General features: G+C 43.5%; 2 protein-coding genes across 2 annotated transcripts in view; both read right to left on the reverse strand.

Moving 5' to 3' along the window:
* Window positions 1-976: 976 nt before the first annotated feature.
* LOC146986472 (uncharacterized) overlaps window positions 977-22,925 on the reverse strand; it is a 185,693-nt gene continuing 163,744 nt past the window's right edge. Inside the window, exons 25-29 of the mRNA XM_085780483.1 lie at window positions 21,181-21,354; window positions 4,135-4,308; window positions 3,396-3,569; window positions 1,566-1,739; window positions 977-1,200 (exon numbers count right to left, since the gene is read on the reverse strand). Of these exons, the coding sequence (XP_085636609.1) occupies window positions 1,017-1,200; window positions 1,566-1,739; window positions 3,396-3,569; window positions 4,135-4,308; window positions 21,181-21,354 (880 nt within the window). The 3' untranslated portion in view covers window positions 977-1,016. The remainder of the gene's footprint in view (window positions 1,201-1,565; window positions 1,740-3,395; window positions 3,570-4,134; window positions 4,309-21,180; window positions 21,355-22,925) is intronic.
* LOC146986473 (NLR family CARD domain-containing protein 3-like) lies at window positions 6,316-13,297 on the reverse strand. Its single transcript, XM_085780213.1, has 6 exons — window positions 13,239-13,297; window positions 12,403-12,504; window positions 12,173-12,292; window positions 10,552-10,737; window positions 8,789-9,021; window positions 6,316-8,570 (listed from the first exon to the last, which is right to left on the reverse strand). The coding sequence occupies exons 2-6, from the start codon at window positions 12,483-12,485 to the stop codon at window positions 6,373-6,375; spliced, it is 2,820 nt and encodes a 939-aa protein (XP_085636339.1). The 5' UTR covers window positions 12,486-12,504; window positions 13,239-13,297; the 3' UTR covers window positions 6,316-6,372.

Here is a 22,925-nt window from a genome sequence, read left to right on the forward strand (position 1 = left end):
GTACTTGAGTGACAGGTGAAGCTCATTGTTCCTGTTTGACTCAACACCTTTACCTGTGACTGGATCACTGATGATTGACACATTGAAGCTGCTGCAGCGTTTTCTGAGTCTGTGATGTCATAGATGATGTCATACGTGATGATGTCACATCCTGACAGGTTCACCTGCTGCACTTTACACTTTAGCTGTGTCCCAATTCAGGGGCTGCATCCTTCGGAGGGTGGATTTGAAGGCCGATTACGTCACAGCGCTGCGCGAAGGCTGTCCCAATTCGTCTAAATTCGAAGGCTCCTCCAAATGCAGCCTCCAAATGCGTCCTCCTTTCCCCTGCATTCGGAGGATGCACCGCTACTATCCTTCGCGGCCTCCCGTATCCCAAGATGCTTTGCTGCACCGTTGTTGTTATTAGCAACCTAGCCGTTAGCTATCGAACGGGGCAGCTCTGTGCTGTAGCCACGGTAACCCGGCTCTGCGGCTCGGAGGTGTGGCTGCCCGCTGCTGAGCTCTGCTCTGCTCTGGCTGCACAGGTGAGGAGCGAGGCAAAGCATCTTGTGTGTGACAACTTTTAATAATGAAAACACATTACTTGTGCTCTCTTTATTCTCTATTCAATAGCCTACCCCCCTGGCTGCTGTTCAATGGTTTGTTTATTAGTATATTAATGATAGCTGCCCTTGTATTGATTCTACTTCTTTAAAAAAAAAAAAAAAAAAAAAGTGAGGAGCGGAGGAGCGGTAGAGCTGTTGCAAGCGCCACTTTTAAATGTTTAACGTCCGGCCGTTGTTTACGTTACGCCGTTGTTTACGTTACGCCGTTGTTTACGTTCGGATCAGGAAGTGCTCTGAAGGCTAGACCGTCCCATTTACCGACCGTTGATGCAGCCGACGGAGGAGCCTCCGAAGCCGTTGCCTCCGGAGACCGCGTAGGCTGGGTCCTCCGAAGGCTGCAGCCCCTGAATTGGGACACAGCTTTTATTTCACTCCCACAGTCTCATCAGCTGTGGAAACAGCTACAGATCAGTCACACTGCAGAGTCTCCAGTCGAAAGTCTGGACTCTTCACAAGATCACGAAGCTGCTGCAGAGATGAAGAGCTCAGCTTGTAGTTGCTCAGCTCCAGTTCTCTCAGGTGGGAGGGGTTGGACTTCAGAGCTGAGACCAGAGAAGAACAGCTGATCTCTGACAAACTGCAGCTCCACAATCTGAATAAAGAATAAAAGAAGATGAAATGAAGACACACACACACACACACACACACACACACACACACACACACACACACACACACACACACACACACACACACACACACACACACACACACACACACACACAGCTGCAGTGATCAGATCATTGATTATTGATCAGACTGAGTGAAATGAGCTGAAAGTGAAGAGTCATTGTCAGTGTGAGAGAAGAACAAGTGGAAACATGAGACAACAACTATTTCAAACGTCCTTCATTCATGACATCAAAGTCAATGATTCAAGTTCTGAGTGAAGATCAATCAGGTTCAGTTGTGGATCAAAGATCTAAGATCTACAACAGTAACAGTCAGTGAACTGACCTCAGAGTCTCCAGTCTACAGTCTGGACTCTCCAGAAAACCACTCAGATGCTTCACTCCTGAATCATGAAGGTAGTTGTGGTTCAGGTCCAGTTCTCTCAGGTGGGAGGGGTTGGACTTCAGAGCTGAGGCCAGAGAAGAACAGCTGATCTCTGACAAACTGCAGCTCCTCAATCTGAATAAAGAATAAAAGCAGTGAGTTGAGGACAAAGCTCCTTGTTGACAGCGTTCAGTGTCTCATCATCTGTTCAGAGCTGAAGAAGCTTCAGAAAGAACAAGTTTAGAAAATCAAAGTCCAACAGCTGAAGCAACAGGAAGCAGGTTAAACAGTCACATAGAGAGAAAACAGCTCATTAATATTCATGAGAAGCTGCTGCTGCTTCAACACAGACGCAGTGACTCCGCCTCTTCACCTGTCAGCTCCACCTGTGGCTCCATCCAGACAAACTCATGTTGTGCAGCCACATTGATCAGAGATTTACTGACCATGCTCAAGACAACAAACATGTGAGGCTGAACTCTGTTACCATGACAACTAACGTGTAGAAACACAGGTGGAATGAAGCTCAGAGACAGAAAAACCTGAAACACACATGCTTATTATGGGATGTTGGCTTTGAATGTTTCACTATAAACATCACAGAGCCTCAGGAAAGAGGTGGAGCCAGCAGCTATTGATTATAGATCAGTTATTGTCTGATACATCACATGTGTTTCTGTAGTGGAGGTGAAACATGAAGAGAAACAGAGACTGGACTAAAAACCAGTGACGTGCAGTCAGGGCTTTGATTTATTCACTTCATCTAAAGTTGGATTCTTTTGGACTTTCAGATAACTTTACTACAAGTTCAATGTGTCAGAATGTGGTGATTTTCATGGTCTAATAAAAGCCAGTAAACAGAGCTAGCTTCTGTCCAGGCAGCAGCTGCACAAACCACTCAGCCATGTGTAGTATTACAGAGCAAAGGCCCAGAGCTGCTCTGCCTCTTCTGTCAGTACGGTGTGTATGTGGCTGTTTGCACATGTGCAGTAAGTTCCCACAGAGAGTTCACATGGAGGTGAAGAGGCACAACGCTACGCTGCCTCTTAACTTAACTGCACCATGTCTGAGCTGCACTTCTGTTCACGTTGCCTTGGTGAATGGTCAACACACAGACGTGTCCCCTGGCTTTTTAGCCTCCAGCAGTTTAGCAGCTAATTCAACTGCAGTGATGCTCCACTGGAGAGGTGAACACCTTAATGAGCTTCATCTGAAGAACAACAGCAGCTTTTATCTGACGGGAGACCAACGCCTGAGCTACGGTGGCTAACAGTTAGCAAGTTTTAACCTACTCTCTCTCTGACACTTAGACACTTTTACACACACACACACACACACAGTCCAGGTTGTGTGTCTTCTCTGTTGTAATAACAGCTTGTTGTGTACAGTTAACATCCTTATTGCTCAGGTCTGAGTGTGGATTGTGTTAAAGGTTTGTTGTGTGATGTGAGCGGTGCTCCAACATGTGATCCTGTTATTGATCCGAGTTGTGTGTTAATAACAGCTGATGTCAGGACGGCATGGATTGTGGGGAAAAGGTGTTGCACATGTTTAAGACTTGGATCTGTGTGAACCTTTGTGCATGAATGTGTTTGTTGTGAGGTTGTTGTGTGATGAGCTGTCTGAGGTGCCGACCCCCCACAGCCCTGGTCTTGGTCTGTGAGCGCCTGCCTACCCTGTCCTACAGCCTCAGTGTGGATCAGTAGAATATCAGCCTCATGTCTGCAGCTCAGTATCAACACAACTTTCACATCACATTCATCTGAGCACAGAAATAAAACAGAGTCTGACCTCAGAGTCTCCAGTCTACAGTCTGGACTCTCCAGAAAACCACTCAGACCCTTCACTCCTGAATCCTGCAGCTTGTTGTGGTTCAGGTCCAGGTGTCTCAGGTGGGAGGGGTTGGACTTCAGAGCTGAGACCAGAGAAGAACAGCTGATCTCTGACAAACTGCAGCTCTTCAATCTGAATAAAGAATAAAAGAAGAAGATGAAATGATTGATGATTGATCAGATGTGTCCTGATCAATGATCAGTGTGTAAATGAGTAGAGGGACTTTGTCCTTGTGTTGTTGTGGATCATCATCATGTGGCCTTCTACACACATCATCCACATGTCAGCACAGATTCATCAGCTGCTGCTGACCTCAGATCAGTCTGTCAATATACAATCAATATCTGATCAATACCTGTTGGACTAAACACTGACTACAACTCTCTGATTCAGGACTGAACTGGATCAAAGACACACACACACACACACACACACACACACACACACACACACACACACACACAGCTGCAGTGATCAGATCATTGATTATTGATCAGACTGAGTGAAATGAGCTGAAAGTGAAGAGTCATTGTCAGTGTGAGAGAAGAACAAGTGGAAACATGAGACAACAACTATTTTCAAACGTCCTTCATTCATGACATCAAAGTCAATGATTCAAGTTCTGAGTGAAGATCAATCAGGTTCAGTTGTGGATCAAAGATCTAAGATCTACAACAGTAACAGTCAGTGAACTGACCTCAGAGTCTCCAGTCTACAGTCTGGACTCTCCAGAAAACCACTCAGATGCTTCACTCCTGAATCATGAAGGTTGTTGTAGTTCAGGTCCAGTTCTCTCAGGTGGGAGGGGTTGGACTTCAGAGCTGAGACCAGAGAAGAACAGCTGATCTCTGACAAACTGCAGCGCTCCAATCTGAATAAAGAATAAAAGCAGTGAGTTGAGGACAAAGCTCCTTGTTGACAGCGTTCAGTGTCTCATCATCTGTTCAGAGCTGAAGAAGCTTCAGGTCCAGAGGCTGTGGACACAGTCACAGTGGCTCAGGAGAAACTGTCCACTGTGTGAAGCTGACCTCTGACCCCTCACTGACAGTGGAGTCATGTGACCAGAGGCTGCTTCACAGACACTGTGGACAGGAAGTAAACTCCTTTAATGTCATGTGACCATGAGCTGAAGCTTCCTTCCTGTGGAGCCCAGTGTTGATGTTCATGAGCCTCAGTGTCTCCACAGTGGGATCATCAAACCAACACTGTTCTCTGAGCTACAGGACTTTAACCTGACCTCTCACACTGGGAAGCTGCTTTGACCTTTGACCCTGAACCAAGCAAAGAGGGAAAACTCACATCTACATCACATCTGCTGCTTCAGCTACAGTGGTGATCCAGCTGTTCTGTTAGCAGCTTCATCATCATCATCATCATCACCACCACACTGACCTCTGAGTGACCTCTGACCCTTCACCTTCTACCAGCTGCAGTAACATGGAGTCACAATCAGTCGCTGCTTCAAACTGAACTTCACACATTTGAACTGAACACAGACAAAAGTCCAACAGGTCCAGTCAGTGAACTCACCTCAGAGTCTCCAGTCTACAGTTTGGACTCTCCAGTCCAGCACACACAACCTTCACTGATGATTCACTCAGGTCGGTTTTACTCAGGTCCAGTTGTGTCAGGTGGGAGGGGTTGGACTTCAGAGCTGAGGCCACGACTTCACAGAGACTCTCTGAGAGTTTACAACCAACAAGTCTGTGAAGAGAGAAAATATCAAATGTGTCAGAATCAAACCAGATGAAAGCTGCAGTAAAACTGTCAGCCGTTGTTCCACCATCAACAGGACACGAGTTTTGATGAGGATGAGGTGGAGCTACACTACAGCTGATCAATGAGGAGCATTGATGCTGATCTACCAGGTCACTGATGTTCTGCTGCTTCACCTCTTCACTGTTATTGATGAAACAAGTGCAGAGAAAACACTAAAGGTCAAGTCAAGTGGCTTCAGGAGAGAAGAGGAGACTCACTCACTCACTCACTTTGGTTCATGTGATGTAATTTAACAACTTAAAGCAGAAGTAAGCGATCCGGTGGTTTTGGCTAACTTCCTGTCAGCAGATGGAGTTAGCAGTCCCCACCCTCGTCCCTACGTCACCACATTCACGCGCATCCCTTGGCTGCACACACAGAGAGGACTGCCCCTTTAGGCCGTTCTCTCTCCTCATTGGATAAAGGTTGTAGGATACAAGGAAAGTTTTCTCCTCGGCTTACAGCAGAGCAGAGTGACTGACAGACCAAACACTCTATGTAAGTGATTGCTGTCGGAAGATATAACTATTTAAGACTTATATTAACACAAATATTCCGCTTCTTCTTTTGTAGAAAATTGTTCTACAAAAGTATATATTTGTGTAACCATGGTAACAACTTGGTGTCACCAGTGTGAACAGTGGGAGGAGACTTCAGCAGGTTCTGTGCTGTGTTCTTCTGTTCAATGCAATACAATATTAATTGTTTACATAAGTATGGTTTAGATTTTAGATCAAATCATCTTTTCTTTGTAGTTGAAGAGGAATAATGTAAATATCAAGACACGTGATTAATATGAAGACTGGGACTGAATACAGTGATGGTCTTGGAAATGGTCTCACATTCGTTTACTTTCGGACTTGGACTTGGTCTGGACCCCCCCCAAAGTCTTAGTCGTGACTTGGTTTTGGTCTTGACTTGGTCTCGGGTTAGGTGGTCTTGACTACAACACTAGCAGTCATACTAACACCTGGAAACATCTGGATAAACTGAGGTGTAAGATTTGAATAAAACCAAAAAAGTCAACATAAAAGAACAAAGCTTTTACTACACCTCCAAAAAACACAACTGACCTATAATGGAGTCAAACTAAGAATAATGAGAATAAATGAAACTGTGTTTGTCTGAACTATTGATCTAAACTACTGATCAATAATTATATTGATCATGTCTGGACTCACCGAGCCTTCCTGCAGTTCCTCACAGCTGGGATCAGTCTCAGTCGTCCCTGAGCTGATGTCTTGTACTTCTCCAGGTCCAACTCGTCCAGAACCTGCTCTGACATCTGCAGCATGTAGGCCACAGCTGAACACTGGATAAGAGACAGGTACTTTGATCTCTTCTTTGTCTTCAGAAACCGTTCGATCTCCTGATGAACTGACTGGTCCTTCATCTCCGTCAGACAGTGGAAGATGTTGATGCTTCTGTCAGGAGAGATTTCATCACTCTTCATCTCCTTTAGGTTGTTGATGGTTCTCTGGATGGTTTCTGGACTGTTGTCTGTCTGACCCAGCAGACCTCCTAACAGCCTCTGGTTGGACTCCAGAGAGAGGCCATGAAGGAAGCGAACAAACAGGTCCAGGTGACCGTTTCTACTGTGGAGGGATTTCTCTAAGACTCTCTTTAGGAAGTCATCCGGGGGTGAAGGACTGTTATCGATTGATGGATGACTGTTTGCATTGATTCCATCAGAGGAAGGCATTGTGGTCTTCTCTCTCTCTTCGTAGTCTTTTCCCAGGAACTTCTTGAGGACCTGTGTGTTCCTGTTGGTGAAACAGTGGAACATGTAGACTGCAGCCAGAAACTCCTGAACACTCAGATGAACAAAGCAGTAGACTGTTTTCTGGAAGATCACACTCTCTCTTTTGAAGATCTCAGTACAGAGTCCTGAGTTCACCAAGGCCTCTGTGACATCCAGACCACATTGCTCCAGGTCTTCTTGGTAGAACATGATGTTTCCTTTCTTGAGCTGTTCAAACGCCAGCCTCCCCAGCTTCAGAAGAACTTCCCTGTCGGCCTCCGTCAGCTCCTGTGGACTCGTCTCATGTCCTTCACCGTACTTGTTCTTCTTCCTCTTTGTCTGGACCAGCAGGAAGTGTGAGAACAGGTCAGTCGTGGTCTTGGGCAGCTCTCCTCTCTGGTCTGTGGTCAACATGTGCTCCAGAACTGTAGCACTGATCCAGCAGAAGACTGGGACTTGACACATGATGTGGAGGGTCCTGGACGTCTTGATGTGTGAGATGATTCTTCTGGACAGATCTTCATCACTGGACCTCCTCCTGAAGTACTCCTCCATCTGGGCGTCAGTGAAGCCTCGGACCTCTGTTACCCTGTCGACACATGTAGGAGGGATCTGATTGGCTGCTGCAGGTCTGGAGGTGATCCAGACCAGAGCCGAGGGAAGCAGATTCCCCTGGATGAGGTTTGTCAGCAGCACGTTGACTGATGACGTCTGTGTGACATCAGACACAACCTCCCTGTTGTTGAAGTCCAGTGGCAGTCGGCTTTCATCCAGGCCGTCAAAGATGAAGAGAAGTTTACAGACAGCCAGCTGCTCTGCTGTGACCTTCTGTAATGTTGGATGGAAAACATGGAGCAGCCTGAGAAGACTCAACCGCTGATCTCTGATCAGGTTCAGCTCCCTGAACGAAAGCAGAACCAGCAGACTGACATCTTGGTTCTCCAAGCCCTCGGCCCAGTCCAGAGTGAACTTCTGCACCGAGAAGGTTTTTCCAACGCCAGCGACGCCATTGGTCAGAACCACTCTGATGGGTCTCTGTTGGACAGGTGAGACCGTAGAGACGTCCTCTCTCTGTTGGACAGGTGCGACCGTAGAGACGTCCTCTCTCTGTTGGACAGGTGAGATCGTAGAGACGTCCTCTCTCTGTTTGACAGGTGAGACCGTAGAGATGTCCTCTCTCTGTTGGACAGGTGAGACCGTAGAGACGTCCTCTCTCTGTTGGACAGGTGAGACCGTAGAGACGTCCTCTCTCTGTTGGACAGGTGAGACCGTAGAGACGTCCTCTCCCTGTTGGACAGGTGAGACCGTAGAGACGTCCTCTCTCTGTTGGACAGGTGAGACCGTAGAGACGTCCTCTCTCTGTTGGACAGGTAAGTCTTTAAAGATGTCGTTGCACTTGATTGGAGTCTCATGGAGGGTCTTCTTCTTGGACGTTGTCTCCAGCTGTCTCACCTCATGTTGGGTATTAACCTCTTCACTCTGTCCCTCTGTGATGTAGAGCTCAGTGTAGATCCTGTTGAGGAGGGTTACACTTCCTGTTCCTCTTCCTGTTGCCTCAGTTCCTTCAGTCACTCGTTCACATCTGCTCCTCAGACTGATCTTATGTTGATCTAAAACCTCTTGCAGACCACGATCTGCTGAGAGAGAAGAGACAGAGTCAGACTGAAGACAGAGAGTCTGACAATCTGATCAGATTATTTTCACCAGCTACAGAAAAACTACAGACAACAAAGAGAAGGTTTGAATCATCATCTTAAATGTCAGTGCTGTGTGATGGAACAATGACTCTGGAGAAAACAACAGGTCCTGGTTTCACAAATGACCACATCAGCAGACAGATGTTCAGTCTCACTTTGTCCACAGCTGCTCTGATTGGCTGTCTGCAGTCCACCTCTGGTTCTGGGTCTTTTTCCACACTGGGGACAGGAGGGGGGTCCTGAAGAACCAGACTGGTCCCAGTCTGAGGTGAAGCACTGTCTGCAGAACCAGTGTCCACAGCTGGTGGAGACTGGATCCTTCAGGACGTCCTGACAGAGACCACAGCAGGACAGCTGCTGGTCCACAGAGACACCACTCCTCTTCCTCCTGTCAAGACATTTCTGGATCAACAACATGTCACAGCTCCACATCTGAGCTCTGATTGGTTAACCACCTCAAGGGGGCGGGGCTTCAGTAACCAGAGGAGCAGAGAGAGAAAGTAGAGGAAGACGAGTGTAGAGAGACGAGCTGAATGAAGACCTGGTCCTGAACTGGTCTGGTTTCTGTCTCTGTTTATCTGTTGACCTTAAATCTGGACTCTAAAACAAACTCCCTGTTAGTTTGAGTCTCTTCAGTTCTGCGTCGTCTCGTCTGATTTTTACTCCAAATGTGTGAAATGATTGAGAAGCTGTTGGTGGTGTTTTCCTCTTTCAGACACTGATCATGTGTTTGATGTTGGTTCTGGACTGAGTCCTATCAGCTCTTTAACTAATGAGCTCCTCATCCAGACGCTGCTGTGTGGCTCTAATCAACCTGTGTTGGAGCTCTGATCCAGTGTGAGGAGACTGAAGCTGACAACAGAAGCTTCAGCAGCTCCACCTGAGCTTCACTACATGTTGTGGAGAAGCTCAGGCCCAATTCCAATCCGACCCCTCACGGACTCACTGACTTAGAGGCGCCTTCACGGGAAGTCCGTGAGTGTGTGAGGGCTGTTCCGTTGTCAGATCATCAAGTCAGTGAGTCAGTGAATGAGCCCTTACTGCCCCCTTACCGTAAGTCAGCACCGATGCTGACTTTGGGTAGGGGAATTACCCACAGTTCATAGCGTTGTGAAGTCAAACACATGGGATGCCGTCGGAACGCAAGTGTTAAAAAAAAAAAAAAGTAAATTAACACACGTGGACAGAGAGAGCTCCGCCGCTCTCTTTATTGTTAATGGACAGGTGCAACAACCAAAAAAAAGAAAGAAAGAAAAAAAAAAAAAGAAGTTTACTGTCAGTATTAACGTACAGTTTGTGATTATTGATGATGATTTGATCAGATCTGATCCGGGAACATTTTGTTTTGAGTCCGTCCACCTCACACACCTTGTGCATGTTGAAAGTACGGTAAATTATCGGTCCAAGACCGGAGTCAACAACATTTTGTTGTCAAGGTAACATGTCGTGAGAGTGTGTAAGTGCTGTTCCATTCATATTTACAGCATCTGGACCCTCACAGACTCTCACACTCTTGTCACTTACAGCTGACGTCACTTTAGTCAGTGAGGGTTCAGGGCCTGAGTCTTTAGGGGGCGGATTGGAATTGGGGGTAAGACAGTCACAGACAGGAAACAGGAAACACTGATCACTCCTGTCTGGTTCCTGACTTTTCAAAATAAAAGTCTGTGTGTATCAGCTGCTTTAAGTGTTGGTGCAGCAACGTTCACACTGACTGAGGCTGATGACACAGGAACATGAGGACGCTGTGCTTCATTAGTCTGATGGACAGAGTGTGTGTGCATGTTTCTGTCTCTGAGGTTTGTTGTGAACCTTCAGAGTCTGATGGATCTGGTTCCTGGTTTCTCTCTGTTTCCTTCACATGAGTCTAATGACTGAATCATCTTCAGCTCAGTTTACAGTAGAAACCGTCTCTTACCGTGACTCAGAAGGTCCAGGTCCAGGTCCAGGTCCAGGTCCAGGTCCAGGTCCAGGTCCAGGTCCAGGTCCAGGTCCAGGTCCAGGTCCAGGACTGATTTCTGGAGGAAGCTCTTTGGACCAGTCACTCTTCATGGACAGACAGATGGATCCTGGAGACTCTGCTCTCAGTCTGTGGTTCTGACCTCTGCAAACACAAACATGTTTTTATTCACATCACATTGATCACTGATCAGTTCTCTGATCACAGATGCATTGTGGGAAGTCTCCAGTGACGTCAGCATCCAGCACCACACACTGTAGTGAAGGATGGAAGCAACACAGCAGCATCATAGACAACAGTGTAGAATCAGTCAGTCATTAACTGTGTCCAGTGTCCAGCTGCTGAACATCTGTCTCACCGAGTTAAACATTTTGTCAAATTGGCCCATTGCCATAATCCCTATAGTCATAGCAGTAGGTTTGTTACCTTTAATTGTCGGTGCAAGCTATTTTTAGAACGGCGGAGCAGAGCCGTGAGCTGCTCAGAGACTGCTTGATGAAAAATTGTCCCTGAAGGCAATCATTAGTTTTGAATGAATTTCCCTCTTAAACAACTCTGTGTGGTAACGTTGTGTTATTATCTCATAGCGTGGTGAATGTGCAGGTCACAACTTGTCCACCAGAGCGTTGTGGAGTTGTTGGATTGTGTATTTGATGAGTTGATGAGGGAAACCAAGAAATCCCATAATGAGCCTCCGTAGCGTAGCTCTGAGCAGCTCACGGCTCTGCTCCGCCGTTCTAAAAACAGCTTGCACCGACAATTAAAGGTAACGAACCTAGTACTCAGTGGTGGACAGTAACGGAGTAAATTTACTTGAGTACTGTACTTAAGTACATATCCAGAGGATTTGTACTTTACTTCAGTATTAGATTTCTTTGGTACTTATTACTCTTACTTGAATACATTTCCAAGACAAATACTTTTACTTTTACTCAAGTTAATTTCTAGGAAGGCTGAAAAGTACTCGTTACTTTCAGGTCTGCTCTTTTTTTTTTTTTCTAAAATACTATTGGACACAACCTATCCCAGTGCACGCTCTCCACTGGGATCTATGTAAAAGCGGAAATACGTCATCCCTCCCCATAAGGATACCGCCAAAGTAGCCGCGCTCTCGACTGCGTTTGTCAACTCAAAACTATACCGCGACAATGGCTGCATCAGGACACAGCATTGAATTGTGGACAAAGTCATGTCCCCTTTATGAGGGGGAGATAGAAAATGCCTTGCCTGTACTTGAGTAAATTTTGACCAGTAGTATTTGTACTCTTACTCAAGTACTGGGGTCGGGTACTCTGTCCAACTCTGCTAGTACTGCTATGACTATAGGGATTATGGTAATGAACCAATTAGACAAAATGTTGAATTATCCCTTTAATTTGCATATTTGGTAATGAAGTAATCCAAAAGTAACTAAAAAGTAATTTAGTACATTACTTGCACTTGTGATAATTCGAGTTAGCAGTGTGTAACTTAGAGTTACTGATTGTTATTATTTTAACATGTTAATTGTAATTATACTGGATTACATATTTAAAGTAACCCTCCAAACCTGCACACAGGTCTGAATCTGGTTTCTTACTGTGACTCTGGAGGTCCAGGTCCAAGACTGAAGTTTGGAAAATGTCCCATGGACCGGTCACTCTTCATGGACAGACAGATGGATCCTGGAGACTCTGCTCTCAGTCTGTGGTTCTGACCTCTGCAAACACAAACATGTTTTTATTCACATCACATTGATCAGTGGACACACACACACGTTTCCTCTTCTGTGACGTCACACACACTTCAGGTTTTTATCTGGTCTCTTACTGTGAGTCTGGAGGTTCATGTTTGGACCGGTCACTCTCCAGAGACTTTGATCTGTCCTCCTGTTCCTCCACATTAACACTCATCTTCAGGACTTCAGTCAGTCTGAGAGGGAAACCAGTAACACACACACACACACACACACACACACACACACACACACACACACACAGAATCAAGACACACCCAAACTATAATCACGTCCTTGTCTGATCCAGTTGTTGACCTCCACCACTCATCGTACTTTGACCATAGCTATAAACACGTAGAAGCCGCCCATTGGAATGATGCGTCATCTTGGGCAGGGGGAAGCCGTGTCTACTTACTGCATTAGTCTACAGAGGCAGAGGTCTATTAACCATTAAAATCACCATAACTCACTGAATATTCAACCGATTTTCAAGCTGTTTGGTTTATTATAAATATCAGACATATATTTGTGATACAACATAGTCTGACTGCTGGTCAGACGTATGTCCATGGACAGAAACTCCTGCCCAAGATGGCGGCCGTGTTGATGCGCCTGGTATATCTGGCATCTACGTGTATATATCTATGACTTTGACATTAAATCCATGTTCATCCAGTCACCGTGACCTTTGACCTTTGATGTTTGTTCTGAGTTTGAAGAAGTTGTGTGGAGGTGAATCTGAGACAATGTGCTGACGTATGTACGGACTACGTCTGACTCTTCTTCCCTCCACAGTCCACACAGACACACTGACTCTCACACTCTGACACAACAACAACAACAACAACAACAATAATAATAATAATAATAATAATAATAATAAAAATAATGATAATAATAATAACAATAATGTTGTGTTGACACTCACTCGTCTCAGACTTCAGTTTCTCTCCTTCTGCTCCGTTCACTCTAAAATGGCGTCTGAACACCTTTACCTCTGCAGTTACAGTCATTTATTGTTCAGTTTAAAGTTCATGGTGACAGAGCCTCCCTCTGTCAACATGGACTTTAAACTGAACAATAAATTATAATGAGGAAGTCTCTTTCTACAGTAGAGTGGCGCCACCTGCTGGGTAACTCCTGGTATTACACCTGTATGGACAGGTGAACTCTGACACCATGAATAAACAGTGAGCTGAGATCCAGCTGTGGTAGAAGAGCTGCTGAGAGATTTAAAGACACTCCACTAAGACACTCCACTACAAGTTACAGCTCAGTCTGTTGACGAATTGATTTTCTTTCATATCAGGCAAAAGTTTCAGAAATCACAACACAAATGTATAAAACCACAACCTGCAAAACCATGAAATAACAACAAGTGGCTGCAGGTCCAAGAATGTAACAGAGAGTCTGAGGCCAAACTTTAGTTTCTTAAGTTCTGATGGCTAAGGTGACAGAACCAACAAATCACACTAAGAGAAAGAGATTCAGTACAAGCAGAGTAAAGCATGCTCATTCTGGTCCTATCAACATTGAAACTGCATAAATAAAGAGAGATGTCACCTGTTTGTGTCCAATCAGAAATGCTGCAAAGACTCGCTTCAACGAGGAGAAGCAGGCGATCTGCAGAGACCTGCTGCTGCCCATCCCCACCCACCCCTCACTCAAAGTGGATGTGAGCACCACGTCAGAATGTGTCTGCCTTGTTCTTTTTGTCCCAGAAATGACCCATTAAAAGCACGTTTGTGTATAATTTACCTGAATCAAAACTGTCCCATTTTAGAGGGAACAGACTGTCTCTATTTTGTTCTTTCACCCATGACCCCTATTTGTTTAGAGTTAAACGTTGAAGTGGATGTTCCTTGGTTTTCTGGGCCAACTCTAAAAACCTTTAAAAACTTGGGTATTTATTGATAAATTCACCTTTAGCACTGAGTAATGTCTCAGGTACATGATGGACAAAGCAGGTCTGAAGTGTTGCTGCTGTTTGTCTCTGACCTCTCTGGGCCACCGTAGGAATGGACAGTTTGTGATGACGTCTCGCTCTTGTTTCTATGACTTTGAAAGTTCAAACTGGTCCTTTGCACAAATGGATCCACCATATGAATATGATGTGACTGACTAATGAGATTTTAATCAATTAAAGTCAGTGTGAAAAAAAAGCACGTTTGTAGGGCGAACTTTGACGGGAGCCACTTGCCCGGTTGAAGAGCGTTAGCTGGGCTGCAGGCTGCCTGCCCGGCTCAATACTGGAGCCACCTCAATAAAAGTATTATCCATCCCTCACGTATACAGAAAAACATATGAAAACACACTGCAAAAACTCAAAGTCTTTCCAAGAATATTTGTCTTATTTCTTGTCAAAATGTCTCATTTCTAGTCAAAACTAATCTCTTTTCACTTAAACTAAGACTATCCCCTTCAAAATGTACTTGTTTTGAGATAATTTCCACTTGTTTCAAACAAATTTTCACTTGAAATAAGTAGAAGAATCTGCCAGTGAAAGCAGGTTTTTTGTGTTTGTAATAAGAAAGAAAAACTTGCTCCACTATCAGATTTTTCTACTTATTTCAAGTGAAAATATGCTTGAATGAAGTAAAACATGTTTAAAAACAAGCTGCTTTTTATGTGATGAGTCTTATTTTGAGTAGAATGAGATTTGTTTTGACTAGAAATGACATTTTTGACTTGAAATGAGACAAATATTTTTGGTAAGATTTTGAGTTTTTGCAGTGCAGGGCCCAGGTTGAAAAAAACAAAGTTTCCATTTAATTGATTTGGTGTCACTGACAGATCTTTAAAGATGTGATTGAAAATAAAAACAAGAAAAAATGATCAACACATTTTAAAAATGTGCATTCTCCGGAGCTCAGTTTGGTCCTGGTAGCACAACTCTTTTAAAAATGTACATGAAATCCACTGGGAAGTTTCATCTGAGCTCCTATAGACCGGTTCTCTCAGGCTATTTACAGAATAATTATACAAACTTGGTGAAGCCTTGGTAGAAAACTAGCTGTTCCATTGATTTTATATTCAGCTCTTATGTGCAGAGACTGTCACTAATCTTCACTACGACTTAAATCAGTTGCAGCATTACCGTTACCATCAGCATTGTTACAGTTGTTACTGTGATGTTCTGATTAAACCTGACTCTGTATTTAGTCAAATCTTCTTCTACTGGTCCATTAACCACAGAGAAATAAACCTGATTCCTTTTTGTTACTGAACATCTCAGATCTCATTGTATCATTGTAGACTTGGAGGAGCAGCCTGGCTCTGTGTAACTGTTGGAGACAGAATTTCATGAGTTAATGAAGTGGTTTAAAAGGTTAATAAATAAGTATAAATCCATAAATAATTAAAAATGAGAGAGTAAAGAGAAAGAAAGAGTTTCAATGTGAGGTCTATTTTATTTTTGAAACGTCCGGTCACATGACTTTGTTGTTGTGAGGAATTGTGGGTAGAAGGAGACTGCGCGCATAGAGCTAAGAGAGTCAGGATACATGGCGGACGCCTGGTCAGAAAAGAAAACAGACTACACTATGTTCTAGAGGCGCACACGGTAAATATACTTCTGTTTGCCTGTGTATTATTTTGGTTATTTCTAATGGGACTGTATTCTGTTTATTATTGTGCGCTGCATCGGAGAATGAGGAGGAAATAAAAAGATGAACCTTGACATCAGTATGATTCCTGGCCTTTTTCAACAACGAGTGCAGCTACAAGTACAAGGGTTAAGGCCTGAGAGTTAGGAAGAGTGAAGTGTTATTGATGTTCAGGCAGCCATTGTCCACATTATTCCTATAATAATTACCAGCATATGTTATAAATTTAAAGTGATTATAACAATTATACATGTTATTTATATGGCAGAAATTGGTGGAGGTGGTCCTGAGAATATTGACCAGTCTATCTATCAGTCTACCAGTCTATGTATCTTCCTATATGTAGTAACCAGATAGTTATTACATAGTAACCAGATAGTTATAGTGATTCGTTTAATGAATCCTGTTCCTTAATACTATGTATTGCTGATGCCCTATGATGGCAGCACTAAGAACTGATTATATTATGAGCACTAACTACCTTGTGCCACCGCAAACGTGTGTTATGGCCTTACAAATGTATAGTTATTAATGTGAATTGAATGTGTCTTTGGTCTTTTGGTGCTATCGCAAATGTGTGTATTGTCTTACAAATGTATATTTATTAATATCTTTGGTATTTTACCTCATTGTTGCTTTTTTTTAAGGTTGTCTTTTATCATCAGGCAGAGGGACTGGCGATGAAAATGAGCTTTTTTAGCTAACTCGGGTGCTTTTACATTTGTTTTTTACAATGTTTTATTAATGTACACTGTCCCTCAATAAATTCAACTGAAACTGAAACTAATTTGTCTCTGCAGTGGCGGCTCTGTGGGGCGGAGAGACGGCGGCTCACTCTGGTGCTCAGGAGGACGCCTGGAGGAAGATGCTGGTCTTTCTGAGGGAGAACCTGTACGGTGGCAGGAACCCTGGTGCAGCATCGTCTGCTAACCTGTCGTCACGGTGACAGACAACAGAGATGATGGGTGAGAGGAGATGGTTCAAGAACCACAGCCTTAGTGGTGTTTCTCCCCACTAAGGTTAAATACCTGGGACTCCCCAGACATTTATTTTTTTTTAGAAATGAAGAAGCTTTATTGATGAAAGGTGAAACGTCTTCAAGCAACCAAGAAAAGAAGTCCGGTTGCCTTCGATTCAGCACTTAAAGACTACGATGACCTGGGCCACCTAAGAACCTCCACAGACATGGATCAAAGCTCTTCTATCTGTCTATCTGTCTATGTCAACATTCCAGTTTGTGATGACGTCTCACTCTTTCTTTGACTTTGAATGTACTTTGGACAAATTGATCCACCACATGAAGGTGATATAATTGACTAATGTAATTTTAATAAATGACATAAAAAAAACAACAACATGTTTCGAGGTTGATTTGATTCATGTCGTCTGAGCAGCAATGCAAACCACAAATATATTCAGTTTACCATGATACACAACAGAAAGTCAGATGGGGAACAATAAATCCATCCAGTATGTATCTGTTTCAAAGTCACACTGATGGTTCTGAGGATTTTCTCGACCAGACTTCTGCTGCTTGTTTGATGAAAATGAAGAATTTAAACCCCTGATACAGAAACTGGATCGATCCTCGACATGTAAAACACATATTTATTACCCACTATTAACAGTTGATTTTTTAGACCTCTTTTTAACACATTTTCAAGCTGATGTGCATTAGGGTTAGGGTTAGGGTTAGCAACCAGAATACAAGATTGACATCAGGTTGGTCCAATGACAGTTCCCAAATAAGCCCTTGGTTACTGTTGCTATGTCCGTAAAGCTTTCACTCCTATGCTCCTAGAAGAAATACAGAGTTTCCAGTGATATTTGCATCGGTTTCAAAGGAAACACCAGCACATGACTGGATAAACTGTTCAGAGAGAAGCAGTCAGAGAGATCCTTCATAGTTTTCAGTCACGTGTCGGCAGCAACAAGGACTTAGGCTAATTGATTTTCCCATCTATCAACCCACTAATAAAAGTAAGACATGTTGTCAAACTGCAAGTTTTGGACAAGTGATCCATATCCAGCTCTCACCCCTGATTTTTTTTGTTTTTGTCCACTGCTGTATTTCAGTCAGTGAAAAAAGAAACTGTCCCTGCCTGGAGAATCCCTCGTCTAAAAGCCCAGGTAAAAGCTTGAAAAGTACAAGTATGTATTTAAATTGAGTGGAACACTTTGCTTTGTTATTTATAATTCCAAATTTTCATGTTTTTTGTCTTTATTCTTTAAATCAGACGGTGTTGTGTAAAATTCCCACTGTGACGTTTACAGGTGTTGAACTCTGGCCTGCGTTTTTTTTTTTACCTTTTATCTAACATTCTTGATAAATGCTCTGTCTTTTTCATTAGGCCTGTATTGATCTGAAAACAGCAGGATTGAATAAAATGATGCTGTTTTTAAAAAGTCTTGTAAGCCATTGTTTTACTGCTTCATTTCCATTGAACATAAGAAAGTAGGGATAAGTAGTACACCAGTATGAAATAACATGACACCGTGGACTGGTTTCCCTCCTGTCCTCCACAATGTTTCCAGTCACCAGCCGCCACTGATTCACAACTATGTCACAACACAGTGTAGTGTAAGTACCCGGATGCTGCACACAAAACGGTCCAAAGGTTGAGTGTGTAACGATGGAAACTTCACACCCTCAGTGATCTCTGTCTTGGCTCCGTAGCAGAGTATACACTGCAAAAACTCAAAATCTTACCAAGAATATTTGTCTTATTTCTAGTCAAAACAAATCTCATTATAGGCTACTCAAAATAAGACTCATCACATTAAAAAGTAGCTTATCTTTAGACACTTTTTTTTACTTCTTTCAAGTATATTTTCACTTCAAATAAGTTAAAAACTCTGATCAAGTTTTTCTTTCTTATTACAAGCACAAAAAACTTGCTTTCACCGGCAGATTTTTCTCTCTTTTCAAGTGAAAATCTGTTTGAAACAAATGAAAATGATGTAAAAACAAGTCTATTTCTAGGTGATAAGTCTTATTTTAAGTGAAAAGAGTTTAGTTTTGACTAGAAATGAGACATTTTGACAAGAAATAAGACAAATATTCTTCTTATTCTTTCATTCTTTCAAAATAGGAGACACTATAGTCGTACCTGCCCACCACTCAGAATTATGATGCCAGCTTTCCCTTCAGGTATGTTAGTCATCCCATCAACTAGCCTGACCTGTTCACCTGTGCTATGTGGAGAGAGACAAACACTGTCTACCCAGGGAGCATTGCAGTCAGCTACCTAATTAAGCTAATGCTCAATGAGCGAGTTAAAAAGTCCTCACAGTCTTCAGCCTCATTTTAAAACAAGAACCATGTAAAGAGGTTCTAACTAATGTCTGAGGCTACAGCTGATGGTCGATAAAAAGACACTAAAGAAAACACATTGCATTGCTGTGTAGAGCTAGCTCGCCATGATACTGTCGGCATGAAAAGAACAAAATATAACTGTTATTTTCTTCTAACTTACTGGCCAATGTTTTCCCCAGTAAGAGGAGCCGGCTGACGCAGCGGCCTAATCTCCACCTGGCATTAAACAGGTGGCGACTATGGAAACCACTGAGCCACACGCACGCCAGCCAGGTGAAGTTGGTAAATAGGCTGTTGCACATGAGAAGACAGTGGTGTGTAATTGTAAACACCGTCTTGATGCATTTCCTCCAGACAGCGGAGGGACCGGTCACCTGCAGCGCTTCAAACTGTTCTGGGAGATGGAGACACTTCACATGAAGCCAGTCTGTCGTCTGTTCACCTGCATCTTTCTGTCTTTACTCCCACCGTGTCTTTGAACAGCTGGAATACCAAGTGGAACTGACATAAAACATGATCGCAACTCACATTTATCTGGGAAAGAACTGTTTCCATCAGAATTTGTTGCATAAACTTTGTATCGATCAAGAGAAAATCCGATGAACTTTACTGTTTCCATAAGACATTTTTAATTCCATATTGCTTAATGTGAATAAAAACATGTGGATGGAAACATGGTTTAATAGTTGGCTCACTATCAGCGTGGGACGTCGCCTGTGTGTCGGAGCAGAAGTGAAACATGACGACACCTGGAGGAGGATCAGAGCAGAGAGCTGGGAACGCCACTCGCCCAAAGAGGAAGTTTTCTGGGACGCATACTTCACATTTAAGCTGCTGTCAAACACTTTGAAAAAACAACATCGATCCATTTCTTTTTCAGATATTCTAAATTTTAAGTTTTAGAAAACAGAGCAGTGGAAACATCCTTGGAAACATAAATATTTTTCCATACAATAGTTTCCATGTTCCATACTTTTCCAGACCTGGAAATGAATCAAATATACTTTCCATACCCTGAATAAAAATGCTTCATATGATACACTGCAGTAGAAATACTTTATTTAGTTACAGTAAGTAAAAGTACTCATTGTACGTACAGTAACACAGAAAAAAATACTTCATGTATTTACAGTAAAACAATAAAAATACTTCCTGTAGATCGGCCTACAGTATCAGAGTAAAAGTACTTCTAGAGCAAATACTTGAAAGTATCTAGTTAGGAGTTAGTGGAGTAAAAGTACTTCCTGTACTTGAGTGACAGGTGAAGCTCATTGTTCCTGTTTGACTCAACACCTTTACCTGTGACTGGATCACTGATGATTGACACATTGAAGCTGCTGCAGCGTTTTCTGAGTCTGTGATGTCATAGATGATGTCATGTGTGATGATGTCACATCCTGACAGGTTCACCTGCTGCACTTTACACTTTATTTCACTCCCACAGTCTCATCAGCTGTGGAAACAGCTACAGATCAGACTAACGCTCCAGAGTCTCCAGTCGAAAGTCTGGACTCTTCACAAGATCACGAAGCTGCTGCAGAGATGAAGAGCTCAGGTTGTTTCCTCCTTCCAGCTGCAGGTGTCTCAGGTGGGAGGGGTTGGACTTCAGAGCTGAGACCAGAGAAGAACAGCTGATGTCTGACAAACCACAGTTCCACAATCTGAATAAAGAATAAAAGAAGATGAAATGAAGAACACACACACACACACACACACAGCTGCAGTGATCAGATCATTGATTATTGATCAGACTGAGTGAAATGAGCTGAAAGTGAAGAGTCACTGTCAGTGTGAGAGAAGAACAAGTGGAAACATGAGACAACAACTATTTCAAACGTCCTTCATTCATGACATCAAAGTCAATGATTCAAGTTCTGAGTGAAGATCAATCAGGTTCAGTTGTGGATCAAAGATCTAAGATCTACAACAGTAACAGTCAGTGAACTGACCTCAGAGTCTCCAGTCTACAGTCTGGACTCTCCAGAAAACCACTCAGATGCTTCACTCCTGAATCATGAAGGTTGTTGGAGTTCAGGTCCAGTTCTCTCAGGTGGGAGGGGTTGGACTTCAGAGCTGAGACCAGAGAAGAACAGCTGATCTCTGACAAACTGCAGAACCTCAATCTGAATAAAGAATAAAAGCAGTGAGTTGAGGACAAAGCTCCTTGTTGACAGCGTTCAGTGTCTCATCATCTGTTCAGAGCTGAAGAAGCTTCAGAAAGAACAAGTTTAGAAAATCAAAGTCCAACAGCTGAAGCAACAGGAAGCAGGTTAAACAGTCACATAGAGAGAAAACAGCTCATTAATATTCATGAGAAGCTGCTGCTGCTTCAACACAGACGCAGTGACTCCGCCTCTTCACCTGTCAGCTCCACCTGTGGCTCCATCCAGACAAACTCATGTTGTGCAGCCACATTGATCAGAGATTTACTGACCATGCTCAAGACAACAAACATGTGAGGCTGAACTCTGTTACCATGACAACTAATGTGTTGGATGAAGCTCAGAGACAGAAAAACCTGAAACACACCTGCTTATTATGGGATGTTGTCTTTGAATGTTTCACTATAAACATCACAGAGCCTCAGGAAAGAGGTGGAGCCAGCAGCTATTGATTATAGATCAGTTATTGTCTGATACATCACATGTGTTTCTGTAGTGGAGGTGAAACATGAAGAGAAACAGAGACTGGACTAAAAACCAGTGAGGTGCAGTCAGGGCTTTGATTTATTCACTTCATCTAAAGTTGGATTCTTTTGGACTTTCAGATAACTTTACTACAAGTTCAATGTGTCAGAATGTGGTGATTTTCATGGTCTAATAAAAGCCAGTAAACAGAGCTAGCTTCTGTCCAGGCAGCAGCTGCACAAACCACTCAGCCATGTGTAGTATTACAGAGCAAAGGCCCAGAGCTGCTCTGCCTCTTCTGTCAGTACGGTGTGTATGTGGCTGTTTGCACATGTGCAGTAAGTTCCCACAGAGAGTTCACATGGAGGTGAAGAGGCACAACGCTACGCTGCCTCTTAACTTAACTGCACCATGTCTGAGCTGCACTTCTGTTCACGTTGCCTTGGTGAATGGTCAACACACAGACGTGTCCCCTGGCTTTTTAGCCTCCAGCAGTTTAGCAGCTAATTCAACTGCAGTGATGCTCCACTGGAGAGGTGAACACCTTAATGAGCTTCATCTGAAGAACAACAGCAGCTTTTATCTGACGGGAGACCAACGCCTGAGCTACGGTGGCTAACAGTTAGCAAGTTTTAACCTACTCTCTCTCTGACACTTAGATGCACACACACACACACACACACACACACAGCCCAGGTTGTGTGTCTTCTCTGTTGTAAACCTTGTAATAACAGCTTGTTGTGTACAGTTAACATCCTTGTTGCTCAGGTCTGAGTGTGGATTGTGTTAAAGGTTTGTTGTGTGATGTGAGCGGTGCTCCAACATGTGATCCTGTTATTGATCTGAGTTGTGTGTTAATAACAGCTGATGTCAGGACGGCATGGATTGTGGGGAAAAGGTGTTGCACATGTTTAAGACTTGGATCTGTGTGAACCATTGTGCATGAATGTGTTTGTTGTGAGGTTGTTGTGTGATGAGCTGTCTGAGGTGCCGACCCCCCACAGCCCTGGTCTTGGTCTGTGAGCGCCTGCCTCCCCTGTCCTACAGCCTCAGTGTGGATCAGTAGA

Source organism: Trachurus japonicus, chromosome 6, assembly GCF_045865225.1.
Source record: "Trachurus japonicus isolate A0001 chromosome 6, Traja_1.0".
Taxonomy (NCBI): domain Eukaryota; kingdom Metazoa; phylum Chordata; class Actinopteri; order Carangiformes; family Carangidae; genus Trachurus; species Trachurus japonicus.

What these genes read in the sequence shown, in the direction of transcription:
- LOC146986473 (XM_085780213.1), bottom strand. Translation starts at nt 12,485, where the DNA reads ATGAGTGTTAATGTGGAGGAACAGGAGGACAGATCAAAGTCTCTGGAG. An exon ending in CATGAACCTCCAGACTCACA is followed by an intron (nt 12,293 to 12,402) that starts GTAAGAGACCAG and finishes TTGTGTTTGCAG; the next exon opens with AGGTCAGAACCACAGACTGA. An exon ending in TCAGAGCAGCTGTGGACAAA is followed by an intron (nt 8,571 to 8,788) that starts GTGAGACTGAAC and finishes CTCTCTCAGCAG; the next exon opens with ATCGTGGTCTGCAAGAGGTT.